This window comes from Anopheles funestus, chromosome 3RL (assembly GCF_943734845.2).
Source record: "Anopheles funestus chromosome 3RL, idAnoFuneDA-416_04, whole genome shotgun sequence".
Taxonomy (NCBI): domain Eukaryota; kingdom Metazoa; phylum Arthropoda; class Insecta; order Diptera; family Culicidae; genus Anopheles; species Anopheles funestus.
Window position 1 is genome coordinate 69,343,860 of NC_064599.1, and position 27,752 is coordinate 69,371,611.

The 27,752-nt window shown below is 44.5% G+C and overlaps 1 protein-coding gene and 1 long non-coding RNA gene across 5 annotated transcripts in view; one reads left to right on the forward strand and one right to left on the reverse strand.

Moving 5' to 3' along the window:
- The window catches only part of LOC125768673 (uncharacterized), a 336,169-nt gene that overhangs the window by 214,264 nt on the left and 94,153 nt on the right, over window positions 1-27,752 (reverse strand). The gene's annotated exons all lie outside the window — the stretch shown is intronic.
- LOC125768638 (ecdysone-inducible protein E75) lies at window positions 325-27,553 on the forward strand. 4 transcript variants are annotated; one of them, XM_049436606.1, is made up of 4 exons: window positions 325-1,563; window positions 1,724-1,868; window positions 17,242-17,477; window positions 20,005-27,553. In XM_049436606.1, exons 1-4 carry the CDS (start codon window positions 658-660, stop codon window positions 22,879-22,881), a joined length of 4,164 nt encoding a protein of 1,387 aa, XP_049292563.1. In that variant the 5' UTR covers window positions 325-657; the 3' UTR covers window positions 22,882-27,553. The 4 variants fall into 4 exon arrangements, with proteins under 4 accessions (XP_049292563.1, XP_049292564.1, XP_049292566.1 ...); XM_049436607.1 differs by lacking the exons at window positions 325-1,563; window positions 1,724-1,868 and adding exons at window positions 10,691-11,253; window positions 12,478-12,973; XM_049436609.1 differs by lacking the exons at window positions 325-1,563; window positions 1,724-1,868 and adding exons at window positions 10,693-11,070; window positions 12,478-12,973.

Sequence of the window (27,752 nt, forward strand, 5' to 3'; positions counted from 1 at the left end):
CGCGTAAGCTTAGTTTTATTCAAGTGAAGTGTACCAGCGTAAACCGTCAGGCGGGAAGAAGCGCCATTCATTTGTCAAGCACGAATTGGAGAAGAATTCGACTGACGAAAAGAAAAGGGGGTGATATTTGTAGTGTTTGTTCTATTTCCTTCCGGCAACCCTTAAGAGCCATACGTTGTGCTGTGTTGTTAGTGGCTGGAGCTTAGCAAAATAGAAAAAAAAGAACAATTTCCCACAATTTGCTTCACAATCCAAGGAAGGGAGGGAAACAAGTTCAAGGAAGCTGCACACCATCTAACGACCGGAAGCGCATTTTTGCAGTGCATTTAGCCAATGGTTTGTGTATGTGTATCGGTTGCAAAAGTTTCAGCCTGCCCGCACACGCTCAGTAACGGCGCGAAGATGGAAAATTCACTCTAAACCTCTACCAAACACCAGGCGTCTCCATCGTGGTTTTTTGGTGGAATAACGCAGAGTAACGTGTGCGTGTGTGTGACAGCGCTTTGTTAAGCCATTTTTCGCGTGCATTGGATTGGAAGCTACAATCCTGTGCCCAAGTGTGTTTGCGCTCGTGTGCATGTGTGTGTGTGCAAGTGAATTGATTTCGGGTGGGGAAACAAAAAAGGAAGGGAAAAAGTGAAAACCGGTCAAGGGAAAATGGGATGCAGCGCTGTACAGCAGCAAACGGGCGCCACTACTCAAGGGCAAAGCACGACACAATCGCCACATCAAACGATGGCACCGTCATCGGTGGTCAATACGATCGTTATCGTACGGCCGGTTTCTTCCCCACCATCTCAAGAATCGGCGCCACCTCCACCATCATCACTACCTCAGCAACAGCAGCATAAGAGTCTGAAAACGAGTCACAGCGCGCTGGTGAAAATTCTCGAGTCCGCTCCACTCAGTGCTGTGAAATCGGCCAGCGCCACCAATGTGACACCTGCCGCCGCCCCGCCAGTGGTGGCCGTAACACCGAAGATTGATTTTTGTCCCTGGAAAAAGACAACGATCGCCAAAGAGTGGTTGAGTGCGCAGGGTGGTGTGAAGCAGCGGGAGGACACCGTGGTACCACCGTCCGTTGTGGTGCTGGCACCCCGGTTAGAGGGTGACGGACAGCAACAGCAGCAGGACGAACAGCAGCGTATAGTCATTTGTGCCATCGAGAAGAAGGAGCAGAAGGGCCCGATCGCCATGGAAGAGGACGAAGCGATCGAGGCTGGATGTGAGGAGGAGGAAGAGGAGGCAGTGGAGGAGGAAGAAGAGGACGCAGAGCTGGAGGAACGGTTAGCGTGCAAAAAGGCGCGCAGTTCGAGCAGTTCGAGCAGTTTGTGCAGTAGCAGCGGAAACAGTTCCTGCCGCAGCCGGGAATCGTCCCTTTCGTCGGCGGCCTCACCAGAACCGAACAGCAGCGGTGACGAGAGCAGCAGCAGCGGTTTATCGTCCGGCGAGCGATCCTCTTCCTCGTCGTCCTCCTCGGCTGCCTCGTGCTGCACCTGCTCATCGGATCATCTCATCAACGATCTCTGTCAGCAGTTTGAGGAGAACCTCTGCGAAGATCACGTACGTTATTGTGCGAGTGGTGGAGTTTAACTAGAACGATCACAATTTCCTTTTGGCTTAATCTGTACTTAATTTGATGCGAGATAATTCGCACAATTCAATGCGGCATTTCATTAATATTTACCCTTTTTGTTGGTGTATCTCTCTCGTCTTTCTACAGGGTTTCTTCCGACGGTCGATACAGCAGAAGATCCAGTACCGACCGTGCACGAAAAATCAGCAGTGCAGCATACTGCGAATAAACCGCAATCGCTGCCAGTACTGCCGGTTGAAGAAGTGCATCGCCGTCGGCATGAGTCGTGACGGTAAGTGACCTTATAGAAATCCTTTCTTCTACTTGCAATTACGTGAAGTATTGGTACTGGTTTTACTAGGGTCCGTTCAAACATAAAGAGAAGAAGATGTTGAGGAGTTGGTCAAGAACAAGTCTTTACAGACTTTTTTTAATCGATTGGACAGATGTTCTAATTATACTATGTCTAGCAGCTTGTTATATTCAGAAATATCGTGTCAAGAATTTTGAAACTTGGGATTTCGACTGGATAATGCCTTTGAATTAGAGGAAAAGTACACTTCCATCTAAACAGTCCCTAGTTCATCTTTCCTCCAGGAAAAAAAAACCTCTCATAACACTAGCAGAAGTGAAAAAAATGTAATCAAAACCTCCGCTCCACACGCGAAGGTCGAAAGCGAGACTCGCTGGTGCCGACTATAACTACCCTCGAGAGCAAGAGAGAATTCGAAGCGAAAACCCAAAAATTGGAGAAGATTGAAATGGTGTTGCACATGGCTGTCAGGGACGTGCAGCCACTTCGCCTGCCCGGCCCCGACTCGGTTGGCATCGTGTCCGAATTTTCGGGTGTGAAGGACACACCAATCTTCGGTCAGTGGTCTACTTTTTTGAGGGTCTTTCGTGCGCCCTCCTTTCGTGTCGCTTTGATAGATAGACAGAGCTGTTTTTCAAGTAGAATATGTCCAGAAATTCGCTCACTGATGTGCGGCCTCGGCTGTTGTGGTTTGCTGAGATAATTTCTACTGCTGGTTTGTTATATCTGACGTCTGGTTGGGTACGTTAATCTACATTCAATCGTTTATAGAGAAACGAAAAGTAGACTAAGGAGTTACTGAGCTGTTTGAACATGGCCCAGTTGAGGAGGGCGGGGCTCTAGTTTGGAGATGATGATTTCAAATTATTCTTCAAGATCCATTAAAGAAATGGATAGAGGTCAGCGCAACATAAAAAAGACTCTCAAACATTGAAGATCTCAATATCTTCATGCGTTTGAAGGTCAGGAAGTTTGGAACTGGAACTGTGATAGTTTGTAAAGATTGCATCTGTCAAGTTTTTTTTAATGCTGGTTGCTTATGCGAACGAACGAAAACCCTTCCCCACTATATTAAGGGCCAAGGGACATACTGGCGACATGCAAGCGAGTTGGATGCTGGAGTAGGGCAAGTAAACCGGGGGCTACGAAAAGCTTCAGGGCCACAGGCTGTTGCAACGGTGTTAACCAAAACGAGACACAAAGCGAACAGTTTTCTGTCGGGTGTAAAAAAGACGGCAGCACCTTAAATGGGGAGAGGGATGCAAAAAAAAACTACCTTTGCACACAATTTTTCACCCTTCTCGCTATCGCACCATTCCCCCCCCCCCCCCCCCCCTTATTCAACTCTCCCCCTCCGTTTTTCGTGTCGCATGCGCGCAACAGTCGATGGTACACGCGACCAAGTGAGAAGACAAACGCATAACGTCATATACCGAAAGCGAAAACGCGCCAGTTGCGTGTGTGCTGCATGCATCTCGGTTGCTCTAACACCAACCGGGTCCGGTGGCCTGCTCACTCTCACGTATGCGAGGCCCAGCGAGGCCATCGGCGCGAGTTCAACGACCGTCTAACTGGGCCATAATCATTTTGAACTTTATTTAGGTCAGAAAAATAAACTCGCAAACCCCATCCCCCACCTTCTTGGGACTTTGTTAACGAACGCTGTTGGAGAGTGAGAGAGAGAGAAGCTGATCGGGTGTCGTTCGCTCTGGCATTCAGTTCACCATCGCTGCTGAGCTGCTGTTGCTCGTGGTGAGCAAACAAGGGATTGAAGGAGTTTTGAAGGGGGGGGGGGGAAAGCAAGGGTGGCAGAAACGCGAGCGGGGATGAGACGACGGCCTAGTTTGTGTCCCCTCGGTTTCTACTCGGCGCTCTTCTCGCCTGTTGCTCACCTTCTGCCCAAGCTCGGCCATTTGCACTGTGCGTTCATTCGGCCATTTTTCTCATTAGTGTACAACCGTCGGAGCGGGAAAGCGACACATCGGGAGTCTCGCTCGCACAATTTCAAGGTAATTCTGTTGGTTCGTTCATCTGTCGTGTCTCCGGACCGGAGCATAGGTTTTTGTTCCGTTTCATTCGTCTCTTTCTGTCACTCTTCATTACACCCTTCCATTTGGCTTATAGGCTTAGTGGTTCGTATATTTTACCTTTTTCCCACTAAGAAACCCTTACACTATGAGCTCTCTCTCTCTATCTCACTCTCGGTTCCGGTGGAGCGTATATCAGCATCTCGCTCTATGAACGACCTCCGTTCCAAATCGGAGTGCATTCACCCCGGACCGAGTTGCCTCGACCGATGTCCCGCACACACACACACACCCTGCGCTTCTTTCATCCCCTATTTTACCCAACACTTTGTCGGAATTTTACTGGGTCGAGGAGATCGAGCCTGATGCGCGAAGGTTTTTTGGTTTTTTTGTTTTGTTTTTGGGGAGGTAATGTGTGGAGTTTCACTTTCTCTCCAACGGCACCGTGTGAGGAGGTCTCATTATCACCTTCCGTGCTGACTGGTTTAACATTATTTGGTAGTAGCTTTGTTTCTTGTTGTGTACCATATCTCACTTTTCCTTATTTTTTTTTTCTTTTTTCTTTTGTTTTGCTCTCTTTGATTAATCTGAAGAGAAGATTGATGATGGGTTTAATGTGTATTTTTGTTATCATTACCGCCTTTTGTTATCTCTATGCGTTTTGAAACTTTTCTTGCTGCTCTTTCAATCACTGTGGCGAAATCGCTTCCTTTTCCTTTCGTCCCCATCCTCAGCACGCTCGGAATGAATTATGTGTTTCGTAATCGGATTTAATTCACTACGAACGCATCCGTTTCACTGGGAATTTTAATCAAACCGTCACCCTGGTTGGGGTTGGAGGTATGCAATCCACATTGTGGAAGGGCTATGATAAGTGACGCATCGCAAGTAGCATAAACGGGACACTTCTCCACATACACACAAAAAATCGTTCCCTCGTCTGTGCCAATACATCGCAACGCTCAGCCCCAAAACACAGGGGCCTGTAACTGTACCGGAGTTAGTGGGAAACTTTCGTTTTCTATTTTTACTCCACGGTGTATCGTGCTCTCCAACCAGGGCACACACACACAACCAGGCGTTTGGTTGTGGTTGTAGTTCCCTAAACGATCGTTACAGACGATCGGATTAGATCCCGGAACGCACACACGATCACAGTGGGAGATTCATTCAAACTAGAAATAGGTTGTATGTGGGGATGCAAATTCAACTTACTTTAAAATGAAGAATCGTTCAAATTAATTTAAAAGAGATGAAAGATATTTACAGCATCGTAAGATATGTACTATAATTTTTGGTGAAAACAAAAACAAAAATCCAAAAATGTCCCCTGTCTCGGAATTTCCTCGCATCCGGTTCATTTTTGCAATTCATTCACGAACACACACACACCACAAAAAATTTACGAAGTTCATGGAGCGTTCATTCGAACGAAGAAGCGGTGCGATTAGTTCATTCGAGTTTCAAGGCTTTTTCATCCCCCCATTTTCACTCCCATTGTCTCTCACTCTCTGGGGGTGTCAAAGGAGGGGCGGACGATAGAGTGAACAGAGCGAACTCGACAGAGCCAACGATCAAGAACCTTTCTCTCTCTCTCTCTCGCACTTACGCTAAATCGGTTCGTCATCGTCGCGGTTGCCCGTCGTCGTCATCGGACCCTGGGGGTCGTTGACTTTTATTTCGGTCATGCAGGTCGTTCACTTGTTTTACAATTTATGCGAAGCAGCAGCAGTCTCACGACAAAGCAAAATGACAGCAGCGCGACAGCAACAGCCGAGCAGACGACGAACCTCCCGCTCTCGTTGTTCGTCCATCCAACGCGAGTCTTCTGGTGGATTTGCGCTCTTTATTCCTCCCGGGTGGAGGGTGATGGTTGTTTCCTTTCTTCTGTGCCCCCTCCTCCTCCCTCCCCCTCTCCCACAGCCTCGTTTTCCCATTCGTTTGGTTGAAAATTAGGTTGCATGGTCGTTGTCCTCGGGCATAGGTCTTACTGTGTTGGCTGTGCCACCTTCCATCCGTATCTGCCCTGATCTGCGCTCCCGTCCACAGCTTTTCGGACGACAATCTGGAGCACATACTGTTCTCCGCTTCTGGTGTCCTCCCTGTTTGGTGGGGGTGCAGACAACGGGCTTGAAGTTGAATGCTTGAGCAATCGTCATCGTTGTCGCGTGTGCTGAGCTGCATAAGCTAATGAACACTTCGGGCCCGAAGTCCGGAATGGCAAAGTGGCGTGTGAGTGAAAAGCGTGATCGTGATCGTTGGCGGGTGCGAAGCGCGCACACAAGCAGGATGGCACGAACGCATGAGTCAATGCAAAGTACGCAGCCCTTGCAATAGTGGTGGACCGCTTGGGGTTTTTTTTCATTTGCAGATTCGTTGGGGAGGAGAAAAAAAAAGAAGCAAATCATGACCCATTTCGATGATGTGAGGCGGTCGGTTTTTTTTGCAAACAAGTAAATAGTAGTTATTTAAATATACTCTCTGTACCGTTTTGCTGTGATTAATCACTCTGTGTTGGTCTATTATTGTCATAGAACAGTACTGAATTATTTTCCAAACATTTAATAAGGAATATTTTATTTCAAAAACAATTTTCAATTATTTTTCATAATTCAACAACTTAAATAAAATTTTAAACAAAAGTTAAACCCCATCAATCACCTGCAAAAACTCGAATGGAAAATAATGTTATGTACAAATATGTCTCATCCACCATCCCACACTGTCTTACTTGGGCCTCCCCAAAGCCCCTTTTCTTCACGATGGGATACGTAGACACGATTTCACTTTCCCTTTTTTTCTCGTCGATCGTCACATCGCTGTACGGAGGAAAGCCCATCCGTGCGTGCAAAATGTGTGAACATGGTGTCTTCCTACGAAGCAGGAAGTGAAACTATTTAACAACGAACGGCCAGTCGAGCGAAAGAGACATGCTAACCGACGAACCATGGCTGTTTGTTGGCGCCCGCCATCCGCTCTACCATGGTTTTACATTTAATGGCAGAAGGAGGGAAATACTTTCACTTACCCGGACCAGCGTATGATCAATACTGGCCTTACTAAACCTTACTAAACAATTTATTGCGCTCGATAAATAAAGTTTTTTTTCGTTTATGATCCATTTGAACTGATTTTGAATTTCATATGATATGCAATAATTCAAAAAATAAAAGCCATGTTTATGATCACTTTCTTAATTGTTTTATGATAGCAAATGTGTTTTTTGTTGGTCGAGTACGCTTTATAGAGATTTCCATTAAACATTGGTTTGAAAGTGAAAACCGAACTAGAAAACAAATTAATCTTTGCGATGGATGGTTTGCTTCTTTTCAAAGTGAAAGTATAAACTTCCGGAATATTGTTACATTTTTTTTAAATAATAGTTCAACATTTATTTTATGGATTACATTATACATTTTATGAATTAATATTTCTTTTGTATTTTATATTTAAAACACGCATTACCACACTAAAATTTGCTAATGGTGTGCTAATATCAATTTACAACTTTTTGAACGAAACGGAAAGTTTTCTTTTCTTGTTGCAACGTAACTGAATTTTGATTTATCATCGCCTTCACTACTCATCCCACCGACCTAATGCTAATAGACCGTACGGAGGTCTCTTGACGCGTCCTCACTCACAGCCGAGAAGTAGGTCATTTCATGATTTGTAACCCGGCGCGCGTGTGTGTGTGCGGGGACTCCGGTCAATGAACTTGTCCTCGTACGGTTTTGAGCGCGGGTTTTGAATGCGCTCACCAGAAGAAACCATTTTTGCGTTTCCAATACATATAGATATATTTTTCTCCCAGTCAGTACATTCGAGAGCAGAGATTACCTTTACTGCTTCGGTGAAAAAGGGTGTGATGTACTGGTCTCATTTGTCGCTTAGGGGTGGATGTACGGGGCGGGAATTTTCAAGTGAATGCAAATTTTTGGTAAAGCCTACATTTAGGGGTAAACTCTGTGGGAAGTAGTATTTAAAGTAATTTGTTTTTGTTTTGCTCGTATATATTCAATATGAATGGTTCAATGGACTAATGACACATCATGGTAGGGGAAAGGAATAAAACCTCCGCATGCCAATTACAGCCTTTGTTATATGGTAAAGTTCATTAGGGGATTCTGTTCTGTTCGATAAATGCATATTTTATGCGAGCATAAATACTGAAACGGTTTGGCTCATTAGGGAATAGCTCAATTAAACCCCACATGCGGGCGTGTGAGTGTATGGAAAAGAATTGTTATTACTAATTTTTGTTCCAACCCTATAAACAGACAGAGGAAAATGTCGGTCAAATTAGAGGTCGATAACATCCACTATCGAACAAGTCACTGACCGACAGTGGTCGTAATGTGGTGCTCCACCCTTGCAACAACTCTGTATCCGGTAGCAGCAAAAAGAAAACGTTCTTAGAATGTCGTTGAACTCTCCACCCAGCACAAGAACAAACTCCTACTCACGAACTCACGTGTCGATGAACTGTAACGGGTTTCCTACTGGTCGTTCGGGTTCTGAAAACGGACCAACGATCCAGCACGCAATATGAAACATCGAGCATATGAAGTGAGTACGAGGCAAAACAATATGCATTGAATACAATTTCCATTTTAGCATATAATTTCTTCTCAATTGCATTATTTATTTATTTTTACTTTAACTGATTTTAATTTTAATCGTAATTTTAATTTCAAACGTATTTCGCGCACATATCGTACAAAGCACGCGACAGTGACGCCATCTACACGAGAGCTTTCGGTACTATCGTATCAAGCTTTACTGAGAGCGATCTATTGAGTATCACTCAATGAGTGACACTGGCACTCTCTCACACCTTCTGTTCGGTTACTCATTTGAGAAAATGAGATAGAATGGGAGCAAACAAGAACGTTACGGATAGAATAAACAGACAGAGATAGCAATGCGAGGGTGAATCAAGGTTATCACGAGTCAAGGACACGGACCAGGCGGCTCCATTTGTGAGTATATCCAACTGTGGCTGCGTTCTGGATGGATTGGAAGATGAGTGATAAACAAATTAAAAAAAAACACACACACAAACGACGCGTGGATTGAGAATTGTTATACGCCTGGCGATTTCCAGATCTTCTGATTCAATTGATGAAATAATTGAAACAGATATTTTTATCGTTTTATTTTTTGAAGGAAACAAGTAACTGAAAATTATTTGCTATTGACTCATAACTTACATTGGAACTATCCCACTATATGGCATTTATTTCGTAAATTATTTTATTTCGATTTTCTTCGTTTGCAAAGTTCTTATCGTTCACGGTGGATAAAATTAGCACCGACAGCAGCTTCGTAAAATTGTCCACCTGCACAAATACAAGCTTTCGAAGGTCGACCTTCGGGGCCGTTTTCCTCCACTTCAAGGACAAACTGAACTTGCGGCTGTTGGTGGCAAACATAAGGCAAAAGAAAACTCATTCAAAAAAAAAACACAAACCCACCACATTAAAAACGCAACACATTGCCACTTTTCTGTGGAAGGTTATTGGAAAATAGATGTTCAAGGTCAGCCATGAATAGACAAAAGAAAATAGTACAAAACCTGGAGGAGAAGTTTTTTTTCTTCTCTCCCCAAATCGCATTTTCATTCCCGGTAACCGTCAAAGGAAATATAAAACGCCATACATGTATGGCCGTCACTCCACCATGACCTTGGCACGATGGAATGGCTGAGCTTGGATGGGAGGATTAGGTGGTGTGCCACCTTTTCCACGAAGTATAGGCGCGCAATTTTCCAATCTAATTTACGTGGCACACAAACACACACAGAGCATGGACCGCACCAAACGTTATATGCTTTGCAAGGAAAATGGGTGCGAATGGGAAAGGAATTGAAAAACCCCAAGTGGGAACTAGGCAGTCACCCCCTTAGAACGCGTATAGTTTTGTTCATAGTTAGCACAAAGTTGGTGGAGTCCCTGTGGGAGCAGAATTTTAGTGGAATTGATACAGAGGAGGGTCATGGACGTGTGTGTAAAAATAAATTCCCCGTATTACCCACCCTTCCCTTCTACCTTCCCACTCACACACACACACACACTCTCAGGAAGAAGATTTGGTTACTTGTCTTCTTTATAAATGCTTCCCACTTACTCTCGTTCTCTCTCACTCTCTATCTCTCTCTGTCGTTGGTGGCGTTGACGTGTGCGATAAAGTGCTGCTTCTGCGCGCACCGTATCATCCCACTGTTCCACCCTGTTTCGGGCCTGCCACCCACCTTTAGCACCGCCCGTTCGCCTAACCACTCGAACCGTCCCCATCGCCGCCCCGGTACATGTTTGGGGCTCTCGACATTCAATTCGGATAAGTTCAAGGCCAAATACAGCGCGACACAATGTTGTGTCGATGCGCGACCGTCCAATGAGTTCCTTCCGCCATCTCAGCCACACCAAAGGGCAATTCCCGGTTGAAGCTCGCTGGAGAAGTAATAATTAAAACTGTTAAGGAAACTTTTCTTTTAAATTTAATTGCTTTGAATGATTGGATTTAAATGAAAAGTCTGATATCAGACAGATGAGTACCGCGATCAGTGAGTGACCGCCAAATACCGAAAAGCACGTGGAGATGGAGAGGTCAGTGTAGCAGTAGCCGTACGGAAGCTTGCTCCGGTACTGCGGCCTCCATCACTTATTGTCCATCATCATTAGCTCGATAAAAACCTTCAAACGCTTCGGCGTGTGCGAGCGCGCGCGTGTGTGTGGGTGACATTGATAAAAACTCGCTCACCGCCACCGCACATGGCCGCTTCCCGGTTGAACGCGCTTTCCGACTCAAAAACCCCACTCAATCATGAGAGCTGGTGAGTGCCAGCGCATATGCATATGCGAGCGGAATGTGGATACTCACGCTCTCTCTCTCTCGCTCTCGCATCGTTTTGGGGTGGAGGCGCCCCAAACCAAACAAAACTATAAGCGACCGCCCGCCAGTGAGCGATGAGCCGTTGAACCGGGCTGCTGCGAAAAAGGAGAGCAAAAGCCCGTACCAAGCGCGCGCGCATTTCTTTGTGTGTGTGTGTGTTGTGTATGTGTGCTTTTAGTGCGCCCGTCCCGGTTTGCTTTTGCTGCTATTTGCGCGTAGTGCACATTACACTGGTTCGTCGTGCGACGTTTGTTAACCAAGTAAAAAAAACGTCATTTGTTGCCCTTAAATTGTCCGAGCAGGAAAAATAGTGAAAAAAAGTTTTAGAAATAATTTTAAAAAAAAATCAATCCCCCAAAATTACCCCAATTACGGTTGTGTGCGAAAAAGTGCAAATATTGTACGTGTGTTGTGTGCTTTTTGAGAGAAAAAAGAAATAGAAGGTGATGATTGTTGGAAGTGTTCGGAAAATGATCCCTTCCAAAAACGGCCAGAAAACGTGCGTGTGATTGTGTGCTTTACCTTTCCCAATTGTGTGGTACAGGTGGTTTCTGTTCCCTTCCTCCCAACCAGCACTAGGATTGTCCTGCAAGCAAAACTGTGAATAGAAAAATCCTTTGAAAACCATAAAAGTGTTGGCCGCAACACTTTGGGGCAGGGACCACTCTGCAGAAACAAAGTGACACAGTGTGTGCTTAATACGCTCAAGTGCGCAATCGGCATACACACAAGCCACTGATCGGTGGATGATGATGATGATGATTTGGCCTTTTGAATGGGTGGCAAGGCGAAGGTCATCCCATACAGTCGGTGTTTTTCCCGTGCATATGCGTGTGTGTGAGTGGTAGTTTCCGTTCCGTTGTGTCGGCCAAGGACCGACAATTCCAAGTATGCGAATGAGAAAGAGAACACGGTCACCCATACATAAATGCTATCTGCGGTAAATGGCTGTACGGTCAGGATATAAAGAGTGGGTTGTAAATGTCCTTTTGTTTTCTTCTTTTACACCGATGGCTCTTCCTTTTTCGGGGCATTTAGCACCCTTTCCCCCCCTGTTCGGTGTGTGGGCCTTTTCGCTCGCTCTCTCTCTCTCTCTCTATTTCTAGCACGTTTATAAGTATGCGTTTATACAACAAACCAACCCCAAAGCGCAAATAAACCGATAAAACACGAAACACACATCCCCCAATGCCGCTCACGGCGAACGGAGCGTTCGGTACGGCTGAAAAACTCAACCAGAAACCGGGAGTACAAGTTCGAGGTCATTCGCCAATTCGGTGACGGTGACGAACGGTCGCTTCAAGAAAGACGTACCGTAATGTTTCGCGCACACGGTGGCGCGCTTATTAACGGGTGCTTTGCGCTTTTCACCGTGACCGTCCGGGTACCGCAAATTGGGAAATTGGTGTGCTGCTGTTTGCTCTTATTATCTAAAATGTTTCCCATCGTTTGCCGGTGGTATCCTTGCCGGGTTGTGCAGCAGTGGATTGATTGATTCGTACGCTATCAGTGTATAATAGAAGCGCTACAGTTGCAAGCGTTTTTAAAACGAGGAAAAATCAACGTACGTTTTTAGTGCCGATTGGGAAAGTGTAATAAATTTAAGCAATTTGCAGTGCAAGTTCCTTTTATTCTAATAGTGTTTTATAAATTATTTATCCACTTAGAAAAAGAAGCCACATTCATCATAGCTAATGATTGCTGCAAGAAGAAGCAAATTCAAACGATACGAAACATACAAGTGCAAACATATGCAAGTGATGTGCAAAAGTTCCAAAACCCAGCAAATCACAATGAAAGCCGATAAAACGTGAAAGAAAGTGAACCACAATACGGTAGCGCGAAACACAAAACAGCATCACACGAAAGAAGATAGAAAAACACAGCGAAGGTGTTAAAACAGTAGTGTCTCGAAAACGGTGAGAAAGAGAAGAAGCAGAAAAGAAAGAAACGGTGCCAGAAGTGAATTCTGTAGTGAAAGTGCAAAACAAAAATACGCTACCAAATATTAAAAGTGCAAAAAACAGAAGAAGAAAAAAAACAACAGCAACCAAAAACGAAAAGGCCCCATAATTTGATACAGATAACAAGTTAACAAAATGGCCGAAGAGTTACCAATACTGAAGGGCATCCTGAAGGGAGTTGTCTCCTATCACAATGCACGTAGGTGTCGTTTCGGATCTTTTTTCACTTTACCCACTTGGCAAACATTTATTTGCTCAATTCTTTTTTTTTCTTTAATTTTATTTTAAATTATATTACATTGCTTCAAGCGACAAAAAAATGCTGGAGCGAGCGAGAGAGAGAGTGAGAATTCCTTTGCGTGTGTGTGTATTTTTTTTGACTGCATTTGCTCTCTTGAACCGGGGAAACTGGGGAGATGTCAGAATTAACGTGATCTTTGACCTTGATTCCAGTTCGAACTCTGGGTCTGGTGGTTTTGACGTAGTTTGGTACCTTTTATGGAGTGTTCGCTTTCACAAATGTCTAAATACACACACACACACACACAGTATTCTCTCTTTCTTTCTCTCTATCTAACCCTTAACTGTAAGGGTAAATAAGGGTTGCGATGTAAGCGAGATGGAACAATTGCGTGTGTGACCTTTAGCAAATGGCTTCACTCACCGTGAGCCATGACTTTGTCACGGGAATAACCTCACCGGGGCAGTGTTTGTGTGAATGTATTTCCCTTGTATATTTTTTTCTTATGTTTGATTTTAGCGAAAGCGCACAACGCCGGTGAGAGAAAGTATCTCGCTGCGGTTACGCGAGTGTGAACGAGTGCACGATAGTTGGCTTTCTAAAGAGCTTTCTCTTTCCTCGCCTATTGCAACCCCCCTATCCGCGTCCCTAAATATTTGGCCGATGTAAAGGAAAGGGGGGGGGGGGTGAAGAAACCACCCAAGCTCGCGGGTGAAGCCACTCAAACACACACACACGCGGGGGGGCAGTTGTCACTCATTTAGGGTCAAGGGCACGAGCGCACAAAATGGGGAGGGCAAAACAAAAAAAAAACATCGAATCGAGTGTAACACAAATTGGCCGGAAAGAGAAGCAATTTCTCATTGTTCCGCTCAATTCCGCACCGAAAACCACTAGAAAGTGGACTTGTTCTATGCCGAAACGGACAAGAAGAATGGGCGGAAATATGCAAACGAAAAGGTCAATAGAGGTTAACCTAAAGCAAATAGGCCACAGAAGAGCAACGGAGAGACAGAGAGAGAAAGAGAGCGAAACAAGAAATAATAAAAAAAAATCTTTCGTGCCACATCAGAATATAGCTTTTCCAGGGTCATTATACTTATTGAATGGTGAATAATAGGAAAATATGTTCAAAACACAATAAACCCAGCGATACAAAGCGTTCCAAGCAAAGTGAAATGAAATACAAATGTAACCAAGCGAGAGAACCAACTAACAACAAACAAAAAAAATACCCAAATGTGTTTGATCCCAATATGCGCGCGTGCGGCTGTTCAACTTTCACCTTCACTTTCGAAGTGTTTTCTTTTGTTCCTTTTTCTTTTTATTGCCGAGCGCAGTGGTTTCCGTTTTTTGTCGCCCACAATCATACCACCCTGTGCTGTGAATTGTTCCCGTGTCATTCCAGCAGCAAAGTGATAGGTTGTGGCAGCAAAATGGTACGCGCAATGTGTGTTTATTTGTTTTGTCCATTGTTTTACGCGTTTCGTTTTGACGTGATGAGACCATTGTTTTAGTCGGTTCTGCTGTTCTATATGTTAGTTGAGGTTGAATATTTATCTTATATATCTCAAACTTTATCTTATTCATTTGAAAAATTGACTTATACAAAAATATTTTTTTCCTACTCAAAAAAATGTGTTTTTAATTACACAAATAAATAAGCAACATACGAGAAGCCGATACCATTTCACTTTTCACACTGTTGTGCCTCTCATGTACGGTACTGGGTCTAGGTTTTATTGAAAAAATTCACACCCATATCTTTATCTCTTTAACCTCTTCTCCAATGATACGGTGTCAAGAAAGTAACACACTTTTCCTTTTTATTTTCCTTCCCATTTCGTTGTACACCATGGGTCTAGTGGTCTGGGCCGTGTTTTTTTCCTTCTTTGAATGCCCGCCATCTTCCATCCATTTACTACGTTTTGTACACTCTGCTTACTTTTGTATTCTCTCTCTCTCTCTCTCTCTTTCTCTCTTGCGTTCGCGACCTAAAAGAAAGCTTGCTTCATAGGAAAGAGAAAGAGAGAGAAAGACAGTGCCTTTTCCACCATGTTTTATCTTGTTGCTTTTGCTGCTTTCTTCGCAAACCGTAACCGTGGCGCCTTGTTTGTTGTGCTGTTGCAGCCCGTGTGCCGGTTTTCTTTTCGATCTCCCACCTTTGGTTCGAAACCATTCGAAACCATAAGGGGCGATAATGGTGCTCTCGGATGTTGGTGCTGCATTGTTTTAACGAAAACAACATACACCACAAGCCCCCCCGCCATTCTTACCTCCCCACATCCCCGGTGCGTGCCGGTTCATTTCACTTTTCTTTTCCACTCGGTTCGTTTTGGGTAGTCCGGTGAAGGTGAATGGAGACCCCTTAAGAGGGGAGCAGAATTGGCCACGATTTTCACCTACTTTTCTTTCGATACGTACCTTTCTCCCGGCGCACATCAGCTGTGTGGGTTTTCGGCAGCTGTGACCGTTTTCTCCTGGCTAACGAGAGCCATCATGCCAGCAGCAGCAGCAGCATCGTCGCGATCAACTGTCTGGCATTTTTAAATTTCTTTAATTAAGAAAGGAAGCAAAAAAAAAACACAGAAAGTGAAACAGCTTCAGTCACAGACAGTTGCCTATGTAAATGGGACCATGCTAAGAGAAGAAAGAGAAAATTACAACAACAAAGCGTTATAAGTAGAACAAATAGATTTTGAATGTTTTGTTTTGCAAACTTATAAACAGATAAAAGATAATAAAACATAAATAATACAATTGTTAAACAAATAAAAGATACCAAAAAAATGAAACAATAACGCCATATGGCAACAAGAACGTTACAAATGTGTCACACTTTAAACGAGCTGCATCGAAAGGTTTCATTTCTTATCTTTCTCCCATTTCATCTTCAAAGAAAGGCGGACAGGCAAAAGGTGTTATTTTTAATAACGAGCCTCCAGCGTCTGTGTGTTTGAATTGGAGAAAGGATGAACGGGGTCATTCAACTGCAGGCTGGTGTGTCGCATACCCATTTAAAGAAAGAAGAAAATACAACCAGCTATAACCGTGTGCTCCTTTTCACCCCATGACTCGATGTCTGTACAAATGTAGCACAAGCATCACCAAACCGGGAAAGATCATATGATCACAGAGAGAGAGGGAGAGAAAAAAAATCATCCCCCATTCAATGGTACTGCTGGTGGAAAAAAGTGAGAGTACGAGGATGTAAAGTAGGTTTAGAGGTTTCAGAAAGTGAGAGTGTGATACCGGTGATACATTCACGTCTGGTTGGGTTTTTTGCGCCCTCAATATTCACCCTCAAGCAGCTTAATCCGCCGCCGGAAGTAGACAGTTTGGGATCTTCGCGTCAAGAAAACAAAAAAGCAGTGCGACCTTTCACGCCTTGTGTTTTGTGTTTTAAATTTGATTTTTGAGGTCGATCTTGAGAAATCGAGGTGACACACCGCTGCGTATGGAGAAGGGCACAATGAACGATGCGGAAGCTAGTTGCATGGAACAAACCGGCAACTGACCTCCCCCCAGCTCGAAACGATCGTAGATCGTATTTCGAAGCAGCGGACCGATCGTACACAAGCTACGTACGTTTCCATGGTCATCGATCATTGTTGTGGTAGTGTGATGGTAAAGCGATAGATCGATTATAACTATCGGTAAATATTAACCTTCGCCAGAGACCGATTGGCATAGTGTAGTGTTGTCTGTCTCTGTTCAACTCGGCATCATCGGCACATTGGCAAAAGGTTACCTTCACACAGCAAATCATGGCTCTGCTGTCAAGGACGTCTTCTGCCATTTTTTTTTGTGTCTGCGTGTGCATTTTCTCGCTTGCATTGCTCTGAGTGTCTGTAATAGGAATTTCAAACCAAAAAAAACACACAGACACAAACATTTATAGGTAGAGGTCAGGGACGTTCAATGCATTTTTATGTACTTTTTTTTTGGGGGGCAACTTGATCCGGATGTCTCGGAACGGAAGTAGAATGCCCTCGGCATTCGGTATCGTATTGGCGGTATGGAAGAGGAACAAATAGAGCAAGGTAATCGGAATAGGAAACAACCTTAGATGTTGTCCGTGTTCTGCATGACCGACACCAGGAAAATCAGTACCCATTTGCTTCTAATATAATTTCCTTTAAACACTAAAATTAAATGCTTCTACAACAAATACAAACAGATCTAAATATGATTCTTTTTTCTTTCTTCTTTTCCCCCCAAAACAGCGGTCAGGTTTGGGCGTGTGCCGAAGCGGGAAAAGGCTCGCATACTGGCCGCGATGCAGCAAAGCACACAGAACCGTGGCAACCAGCGGGCGCTGGCAAGCGAACTGGACGATCAGCCCCGTCTGCTGGCGAGCGTACTGCAGGCCCACATCGAAACGTGCGAGTTTACGCGCGAAAAGGTCACCGCCATGCGTCAGCGGGCCCGCGACTGTCCGAGCTACTCGATGCCAACTTTGGTAAGTTTGTCGGTTTTTTTGAGGAATATTCTTCACGCTTAGCCCCATCCCCACAGAACGGGAAACCTTTCTCAAGGTCAACGGCATTTGCAAATGCCGGCGGGTCACTCAGCAAACGGGGCGCGGGCGCACGATCACTCATCACTCACCCGCCCGACTCAGAACACTCGCACAATGTGTCACTGAAATACGCAAGCTCTCTCTCTCTCGCTCTCTCTTTATCGGTTGGGGGTTTTATTGCAAACGATAACAGAAATCCCCACCCCGTGTGGGAAGAAGAGATGGGATGTGTAGAGTGGAATGTTTGATGAGCGTTCGGGGGGATGTTTGAAGCAGGTTGGGAGATAACAAAGTGGGGGGGTTGGAGGGGGGAAACAGACTGCGCGATAACCTTGAAATTGTGTTTCGCTAATTTAATCGTTCGCTCGTGTGCCTTTTGCTTGTGTGTGTGTGGGTGCTGCACACAAGGGGTGGTTTACGTACCTCCCGAGAACGATCGACTTCCTGTTTGTGTGTTGTTTATATTCTCCTAACACTGCTCTTCCCGTCGCATCTTTCACTTTAGCCACCGCGTGTGTGTGTGTTTGTGTGTGTTTTTCCTCCTCCTCCTCCTCCCTCGTGAGTGGCAAATCTTGTTGCTTCGATCGCAAAACTAACCCCTCGCATCATGATCTACCTTCTCGCCCATTTTCCCCCCGTTCACAAATCGAACAATTTTCCGAGAAATGCCATTGCCCAGGGACTTCGCATCGTATCGTTAGTCAAGCTGGAACGGTACGCGGTGTGTATTCCGCTAACCCGGAATGACCGATAAGAGAAGGTGATGATGGTGATGTTGAGGTGGGCTGCGTGACGCAAAACACACACGCCCGTGTACGGTGAAGGTTACCGAACGGGAATGGTTGGATGTGCGGTCGAAAATGCGGAAATAGAATTAATTTGAGTAACGTTGTGTTTACAGTGTGTATTGTGGCGAAACGTGTAGTTCCCGATATTGAAACGGAGAGAACCCCGCGCAGCCAGTTCAATGTCGTCAGCAGCCATGCGTCTCCATCTTGTTCTCCACCAAAAACCATGTTGCCATGTGGAGACAATTAAGGGGTGGAAAACGGAAAGAAAAAGAATAGGAAGCGCGGGGAATCGCGCTTGTGTCGCGCAAATAGTCCGCTACACACACACGCACACACACATACACGCGAGCGCGCAAACGGTAACGGTTCTGTTGCTGTCCTTGAAAATTGAAGTTCACGCGAGAGGGAGAGAGGGAACCTACCGTTCAGGCACCGTTAACAACGCAATCATACCATGACCGTGACGCACACGAGGAAACACAATCGTGCCGTAAGGGCAGAGCGAGAAGGGAATATAACTACCGTACAAAACAAATCTTCCATCTTGGCAAAGACGTGACAACGTGACCGGTAATGACCGATAAAAGGTTAGCAGGCGGGTTTGAGTGAGGACAAAACCAGGGAGCACGAGGTAGAGTCGTCTACTGAGATTAATTAATCGCAATCGTTTCACAATGTGCGGAATGTTTGCTCACTGTTTGAATGTAGCAAAGAATACAAAGAACTCTCCGCAAAAAAAAAAACAAATAAATGAAGAAAAAAGCTGTTAAGTCATCATTCGAAGCAGAAAGTCAATAACCTGCACCCTATAGTGTCTATCTTTTCCCAACACGCTGACAATTTTTTTGTCGGTGGCTGATAAAGCTTCATTTTTTTTTCGGGACTCGTTATTATCAAAAGTCAAACAAAAGCAGCAGTTTGCCCAACCTAACCTCAAATGGGAGTTCGTGCGTGTTCACATTACAAACCAAAAAGAAAAATCACCAGCCAGTAGCCAGTGGTGGCTACTGGAAGTATGTCCTCCATTTTGTGTCAACGTGTCAACGGGCCCATCTTCTGCCTTTTCGCTTATCACACACATACACACCGTACGTGCCAACTGCGTATACATTAATCCCTCTCTGTCCCTCTTTCTCGCTCAAGCCGTGTGCCTTCCATTCGCACAACAATAGGTATAACGCGAAAACCTTGAACTCGCAAAGTTCGTCGACCTTGAGAAGGTGACAACTGACAAATATTGAGCTTCTGCTCCATCTAAGTAGCCTGTTTTTTTTGCGTAGAAAAAGATAAACACACTCACCGTTCACACTCACGCAATAGAGAGCGACTATCTCAATCTTGCTCTCTCTCTCTGTCTATGGTTGCTTAGTGGCAAAAATGTGGAGCGTGGCATGGTCGAAATGGATGGTACACGAAGGTTGATGCGAATTTTGGGAAGCTTCTTTGAAGACGTGCTCGATTCGCGCTTCCGGGGGCAGATGAACGATAGAGAAGATCACCTTGAACCGCTGTACGTCTAGACCCGTAGGCGTGTGTGTTTGAAGATGATTTGCATACGGGATTGTACAGCTTGGCAGACACTTGGAAATAGTTAAGATCTTGGAAACAGAAGGTGTTCGATGTCCACTAATCTAATCTCTCTCTCTCTCTCCCATTCTCTGTGTCTTCTATTGTAGGCATGTCCACTCAATCCAGCCCCAGAGCTACAATCAGAGCAAGAGTTTAGTCAGCGCTTTGCACACGTCATCCGGGGTGTGATTGACTTCGCCGGCATGATTCCCGGCTTCCAGCTGCTAACACAGGACGACAAGTTCACGCTGCTGAAGGCGGGTCTGTTCGATGCGCTGTTCGTGCGGTTGATCTGCATGTTCGACACCTCGATCAACTCGATCATCTGCCTAAATGGGCAGGTAATGCGGCGTGACACCATCCAGAACGGTGCGAACGCACGTTTCCTCGTCGACTCGACGTTTAACTTTGCCGAGCGCATGAACTCGATGCATCTGACCGACGCCGAAATTGGGCTGTTCTGTGCGATCGTGCTGATCACGCCCGACCGGCCCGGTCTGCGCAATGTCGAGCTGATCGAGCGGATGTACACGAAGCTGAAGGCGTGCCTGCAGACGGTCATCTCCCAGAATCGGCCGGATAAACCGGAGTTCATGCAGGAGCTGCTGCGTACGATGCCCGATCTCCGCACGCTCAGTACGCTGCACACGGAGAAGCTGGTCGTGTTTCGCACGGAGCACAAGGAGCTGCTCAGACAGCAGATGTGGTCGGCCGAGGAGGATCAGGGTGCGGTGTTGGATGCGAAGAGCCCGGCCAGCTGGAGCTGCGACGGTAATCAGGTCGAGGTGGAGATTGCCAAAAGCCCGATGAGTTCCGTGTCCAGCACGGAATCGACGGAAACGTCCTCCTCCTCCTCCTCATCGTCATCGTCCTCGTCGTCCGAGTATCATCACCTGCACCATCACCATCATCACCACAACGGTGGCATTTCTTCGGCGGCATCGGCTGCCGCTCCATTGCTCGCCGCTACCCTGTCCGGTGCCTGTCCGATCATTCGCCACCGTGCCAGCTCGGGTTCGTCGGCAGAGGATGATCTGATCGGTGGTACGGCACAGCATCTCGCACAGAACGGGCTCACCATAACGCCAGTCATCCGCTCGGTCGGGTCTTCCTCGTCGGCCTCGTCCGCATCGTCTGCCTCGAGTCATCTGCACCATCATCATCACCATCACGTGTCGCGTTACCGCAAACTCGACTCCCCCACTGACTCCGGCATTGAGTCGGGCAATGAAAAGCACGACAATCCGTCACCGCAACAGCAACAGCAGCAGCAGCAGCAACAGCAGCAGCAACAGCAGCAACAACAACAACAACAACAACCATCACACCATCCGCACCACCATCATCTGCTGCTCCATCCGAAGCCGGCCAGTAGTAGCGTTAGCAGTGGTTCCTCGTCCTGTTCCAGCCCACGGTCATCACTCGAAGACCCAACGCTAGAGGACAACAATAGCAGTAGCACCAATCAGGGCAAAACACTACTAGCGCGCCATGCGAGCGTTGAGAATATGCCGGTACTCAAGCGAGTCCTGCAAGCACCGCCACTGTACGACACCAACAGCCTAATGGATGAGGCGTACAAGCCGCACAAAAAGTTCCGTGCAATGCGTCACCGTGAGAGCGAAGCGGAAGCGGCTTCCTCCTCTACGATGTCCGCATCCTCGTCCTCCTCTTCCTCCTCCACCTCCTCCTCGTCTAGCTCACCCATCGTGGCGACCGTGCTTGCGTCCTCTTCCTCACCAAGACCTGCCGCAATACAGCCCCATCAGCAGCATCAGCAGCAATCATCCGTAGTGACAGCGGCAGCTCCATCACCACCGCAGCACCATCAGTCACAGCTGCATATGCATTTAACGCGACCTCAAACACAGTCCCACCAAAGTAGCAGCAGTACGACCGGCTTCCTTCAGTCGTCTTCTGCCAGGTCGAGTCCACAGCCACCTATTGGCGGAGCACAGCAACAGCAGCAGCAGCAGCATCATCATACCTACTCGTCCCTCTCGAGCACACACTCCGTGCTGGCCAAGTCACTGATGGAGGAACCGCGCATGACACCGGAACAGATGAAGCGTACCGACATCATCCACAACTACATTATGCGCGAGTCCGCACAGGAGCAGCAGAACTACATCAAGCAGCAACAGGGTGGTTTGCTTGTCTGCGGACCCACCGCTAATGGGGTATTCCAGCGAGCCTCACCTCATCTGACCGTATCTGCTGTATCTCCCGCACCATCGTCCTCCTCCTCCTCCTCCTCTTCTTCGTCATCGAGCAACAGTCCGGCTGCGTCATCCGCCCCCAACGGATGCCCATTCGGAGGTTCGTCCTCCACATCGTCAACGTCCGGCCGATGGCAGCAGGTGATTCATGGTAGCAGTGCAGCGGCAAGCGTCATCACTACGACTGGTCACCGTGCCCAGCAGACACCGTCCCCAGGCAGTTTGACACCGCCGGACACGTCCTCCTCTTCGTCCTCGTCGTCCTCACTTTCGGTCGTCTCGTCACCACCGTCGGCGGCCTCGCCGTCCTCTTCCTCGTCGACGAGCATCCGCTACTTCCAGTCGCCACACTCCACGATGACGTCACCGGCCCCACCGGCCTCCCCATCGTCGGTAGTCGTTGCACCACCGCTCACACCATCACCGCGCCTGATCGAGCTGAAGGTAGACATCGGTAGCAGTGCTGCCAGCGGTAGTGCCACTGTTGTTACCTCGCTCGAGCCAAGCCAGCAACCGTTGAACCTGTCGAAGAAATCACCTTCGCCGGCCCCGGTCGGTGTAGTGTCCGTTGTTCAACGGCCCATGGTGCCCACCGCGTCCTCGTCCTCCTCTACATCGCCCTCACCTATCTCACCGGTGGCAGCAGCCGCAACTACGGTCGTAGTGGCCACCAGTAGCAGCAGCAGCAGCAGTAGTAATGGACCGAACAGTAGTAGTGCCACCGCCAGCAATCCCACCATTCACAAGATCCTACTCGAGGCGTAAGTGATCACACTAACAAACACAACAACAACAAAAAAAACCCCGAAAGTAACCACAAGAGGCAGACACAAGGTGCGATGGAGCGCACGCAAACTACATCTACACATCTGTACAAATTTTTAATGCGTTAAGAGAAAGGAAGAAAGCCTAAAACACCCAACAAAACAAAACAAAAAAAAAACATCATTATATAGAATGCGGTCAGAAGTCAGAACTGGTTTGTATTATAGTATTTTAGTGTCCGACGGGTGACGGTAGTGGGTGTTGAATAACGAAGAATACAATTGTGAAGCCAAAAACTAAAGCGACAAGCCTGCTGGCAAAACAAGGAGAATGCTAAGCAACAGCAAACAAACTAGAGAACAGAGTAAGAGGAGTCACTCGGTTTGAGGAGGTGGTGATGAGAGGAGCGCTATGTTGCTCTTAATAGATCTCGATTTTTTTTCTCTTTATTAAAGAAAGCTTTCCACCGACCGATCGATCACGATCGTAGGAAAACAGACAGAGAGTTAGGCTGTGTGTGTGTGTGTGCGAGAGAGAGAGACAGAGAGTGTCGGAGAGAAAGCAGAATTCAATGATGTGTAAACTAAACGCGCGCCCGGAGATACGTCTAGGAAGAGCTCCCTCGAAGCTGCATTGCAAGTGACGAACCTCATTCTTCCCTGATAAATCTCCGCTTGGCGCTTAGGCCGGTGTCAAGATCGGTGCAAAAGAAATCCTAGTGTGATGAAAAACAAAAAAAGAAAACGAACGAAGGAGAAAAAAAGCTGAATGGAGCAAATAAGAAAGGTTCGTAGCATTACGGATATAGAACTTAGTTTTAGTGACAACAGGATGTGGGAAGACGAGGGATTAGAATTAAGCAGAAAACAGAACTCACGAGCAGCTCTATTGTATATGTGCGTGTGTGGTAGTGTATTTAGTAGAAAACAAAAAGAGAAAAAAAACAACACACACACACACACAAGATGAAACATTAATTTCAAACAGCCAAACTATAAGCTGAGAAGCGAATAAAAGAAATGCTAAAAGAAAAGATTGAATTCACAAATTAAACAAGAATGCATCAGAAATACAATACATTGCAAATCCACTTCACTCACACGCAACTCACCTCTCCTTGATAAGAATGTGCAACAAAAAGCAAACAAAAAAAAAAGAAACAAAAGAAAACGTTTCTGTACAGTAGCAAACCTCCAATCCCTCGTAGCGTGTGGCACAAGAGCAAAATGTATATTGTATAAGAAGAATAAAACTACACTCATATACACACACAATTACCCCTGAAATGGTTTGAGCAGAAACATGCAAGACACTCACAAAACATGCAATAAGCACACCGCCAGAAAAGAGAGAACGAAGAATAATAAAACAAAAGAGGAAGAAACACAAAACAAAACTATTTAGAAAAGTGGATCAGAGAAAAGTAATTTATGCCCTTTTCAAAGCAATGGAATAGTAATTTTTTAATAAAAAAAGCAAATGGATAATTTAAAGGCAGATGGTGTAACAACCAAAACAAAAAAAAACAGAAACAGTTTAATGAACGCGTAAGCAAAACTGGAATCAGTATCAGGAAAACAAAAGGAAAAGGCAGCAATTGATGCAATAGAAGAAAAAAAAGAAATGGGGAAAACAAACAAGAAAATCGTTATACTAAGCAACAATGTTAACTACAAACCCTACTCTGAATGGCACATACAAACTGAACATACAACAAAAGAAAGTGAAAAGAAAGCAGAAACTGAAAATGCGTCACTTGTAAATAGTTCTTTAGCGATAGCGAGCGAGAATGCGACGGAAAGAATGCAATATGAAAACCAGGAAAAGCAAAGACGGTAGCAGGCTTAAAGATGAAACAAAACTAAACATATTCAGCAAAACAGAACAAAACAAAAACCGCACGCAGATGGGAAAGAGAGAGAGAGAGAGAGAGAGAGGAAGGGAGAGAAAAACGCAACCAAGAGATTAAACAACAAACAAAAAAAGAAGCAAACAAATAATTATACAAAAGAAGATAAAGCTATAATTCCGCAGATTAAAAGAAGAAGAAAAAATATAGTTTAACGAAACGTTATAAAAAAACCTTACAGATATGGAAGTGTTTGTGCGTGTGTGCGTGTGTGAGTAAACAAGTGTGCGTGTGATAAAAAAAACAAAAAGAGAGAGAGATATGAAGAAAAAATAAGAGCTATGAAGTAAAGGGAAAACAGTATAAGTAAACACATTAAAATGAGATTCTTACAGGAAAATGGATGACGAGAAAAAGAAAAGCAATGAAAAGAAAAGCCACAAACACTATTATTGATGCTAATACTACTACTATTTAGTACTAGAGGCACACACACCCACACACACACACCCACATAAGAACAAGACAATGAAACAGACAGGAAGCGAAAAGGGAAAGGAAAAAACAGAGAGAACGAGAAAGAGATTGAGTACTGATTTGCTTTAGCATTTTTCTCTTGAAGTCATTTTCTTTTTTTTGCGTTCCTTTCGTTTTGTGTTTTGTAAGGATAACTTATCTCCCATCCTTGCCACGCTTGAAACACACGCACACACACACACATACATACATACATACATCCACAGAGAAGAAAACCTTCCTTCAGTTTAAGTAGCGGATTTGGAGCGAGATCATCGTCTAAGTGAGAGATAGAAATTGCCTAGCATATTAGTGTAGAGTATAATTATTATATTATTGTAATTTTATTCTAATTTTAATTCCAATAAGCGAGATATATCTATGCGTGTGTGTGTATGTTTGTGTGTGTGGTTATGAAGATGTGAGCGTGTCGTGTAAATAGCGGCTCTTGTCGTGTGAATGCGTGTGTGTGTGTGTGCGCGCGCGTGTGTTTGTGTGAAAGGTTAGGTTGAAGTCAAGTTTTAAATTCTAATCTAACTTGTTTCCTATTTTAATATCTTTTTCCATGTTCGTTTGTTTCGGTTATCCTTTACCTTCATATCTTATCCCTATGTTTTGAGCTAGTTTTATTGTCTATTGTTTATTTTCCGTTTTATTTCTTCTTGTAGGGTTACAGTTTTTTCAAATTTGATTCTTTTTCAGAAAAGGAACATTCGTTTTTCTTTATGTTTTTGCTTACCTCTTGCTTAATTCGTTTCTATCGTGTTTCTACTGCAAAACACGTGGTGTTTTTAGTGTTACGTACATTGTAGTTTATTTATTGACAATTTTTCTTGCAAACCCAGACACGTTGTCTGTTTATACTGTTTTTTTTCTATCTTGTTTTAATAGGCCTTTATATAACTTGTGTAGACCCAATTTGCTTTTATTACCTCTGTATCGGTTTCCATTATTTGTATCCTTCGTATAGATTTATTGTCTGTTTATTTCTTTGTTGCTTCACTTCTGTTTTTTTTTTTGTTTGTTTCCGATTAGCTCAATTTTATGAACTTTGTTCTTCTGATAGCTTCGAATTTGATTCAACAAAACAGCAAAAGAAAAAAAAGAGCGCGAGGACGATCGGAAAAATGTGTGTAAAATAAAAAAAAATACATTTTTGCAAAAAAAAAGAAAGAGAAAAGCCCCTACTATAAAGCATAAGTGAGGTTAGGTTCGTATTTAGAGTTTCGTTCTTTTTTTCGTTTTTCTTTTTTTTAATGATAAGTTACAACCATAAGTGAAAACTCCCAACTAGAAGAAAATGATAAGCGATGGAAAAGAGCTGCTGTGTATGAGTGTGTGTGTGTGTTTGTATGTATGTGTGTTGCTAGTAGAACACAATACGCAAAATACCATTACGAAAACAAACAAAAACAACACACATGCACACGTACACATGGAAAAAAGGGATTATGTGCAGAAGATAATTAAAAGAAAAAAACAACAGCAAAACGGAAAAAGAACCATTTCTTACTTTTAATTTTTAAGTAAACAGCAGCAAAACCTAGCAGAGTAACGGATGAACGCGATAAAGAGAGAGAGAGAGAGAAAATGAGTTTCCTTAATTGATTAAATGTGCGTTTTTTTTATTTATACACTATAAGACAATTAAAATAAACTGATTTTAATGCAACAAACAAATAAAACAAGCAAAAAACCATAAGCATTGAAAAGAAAAGTGATATGTTTTTCTCTATGTGTATGCTAAATGTTCGGGGCCTGAAACAATAATGAAAGAAAATACTGCTATTAATGAAAAACGTAACACAAGTAACAAACATGAAAAAGGAAAGAAAACTTTAAGTAAAACAACTACTAAGGTGATTGGCATTAACAACAAAACAGAGAAAAACTAAACAGAAATGAGTATGAAGCACACATCGCAATGCTTGATTTAGTTTTGGATATAAAGGGGAACACAACTATTACTGCTATTACTACTAATTCAAGATGACCGATGGGAAAACGTGGTTTGTGGCGAGATATGATGAGACTGTTACTTGTAAGATTCTTTCAGTATCAAATGTAAGCAGCAATTTTTGTTAGTGGAATGGCAGAAAAACAATAACAAACAATCCAAATTGAGATAGCGAGAGTACGGGCGTGTTTATGTAAAAAAGAAGAAAGTCAAATCAAAGAAGAGATTCAAACTACAGATAAGGCCACTATAAGATAGGGATATATGATGTAACTATTACTAGACCAGCGAAACCCGCAAAAAACCATTTTGAAAACATGAAACAAAACAATGAAAAAAAAACAAAACAAGTTGTATAAAAATACTCACACGCAAACAAAACAATGAAAGACAATGTTACTACGTGAAAGGACCTAGCACAAAGAAGCTAATTGATAAACAAACGTGTGACGTGAAAAGAAAAACGAAAAGAATAGTAATTTGCAATAAACCAAACAAAAACAAGCATGGAACAAATCATTGCACCTGAAACAAAACGAAACAAAAAGA

What these genes read in the sequence shown, in the direction of transcription:
- LOC125768638 (XM_049436606.1), top strand. Translation starts at nt 658, where the DNA reads ATGGGATGCAGCGCTGTACAGCAGCAAACGGGCGCCACTACTCAAGGG. An exon ending in AGAACCTCTGCGAAGATCAC is followed by an intron (nt 1,564 to 1,723) that starts GTACGTTATTGT and finishes GTCTTTCTACAG; the next exon opens with GGTTTCTTCCGACGGTCGAT. An exon ending in CGTCGGCATGAGTCGTGACG is followed by an intron (nt 1,869 to 17,241) that starts GTAAGTGACCTT and finishes CCCCCAAAACAG; the next exon opens with CGGTCAGGTTTGGGCGTGTG.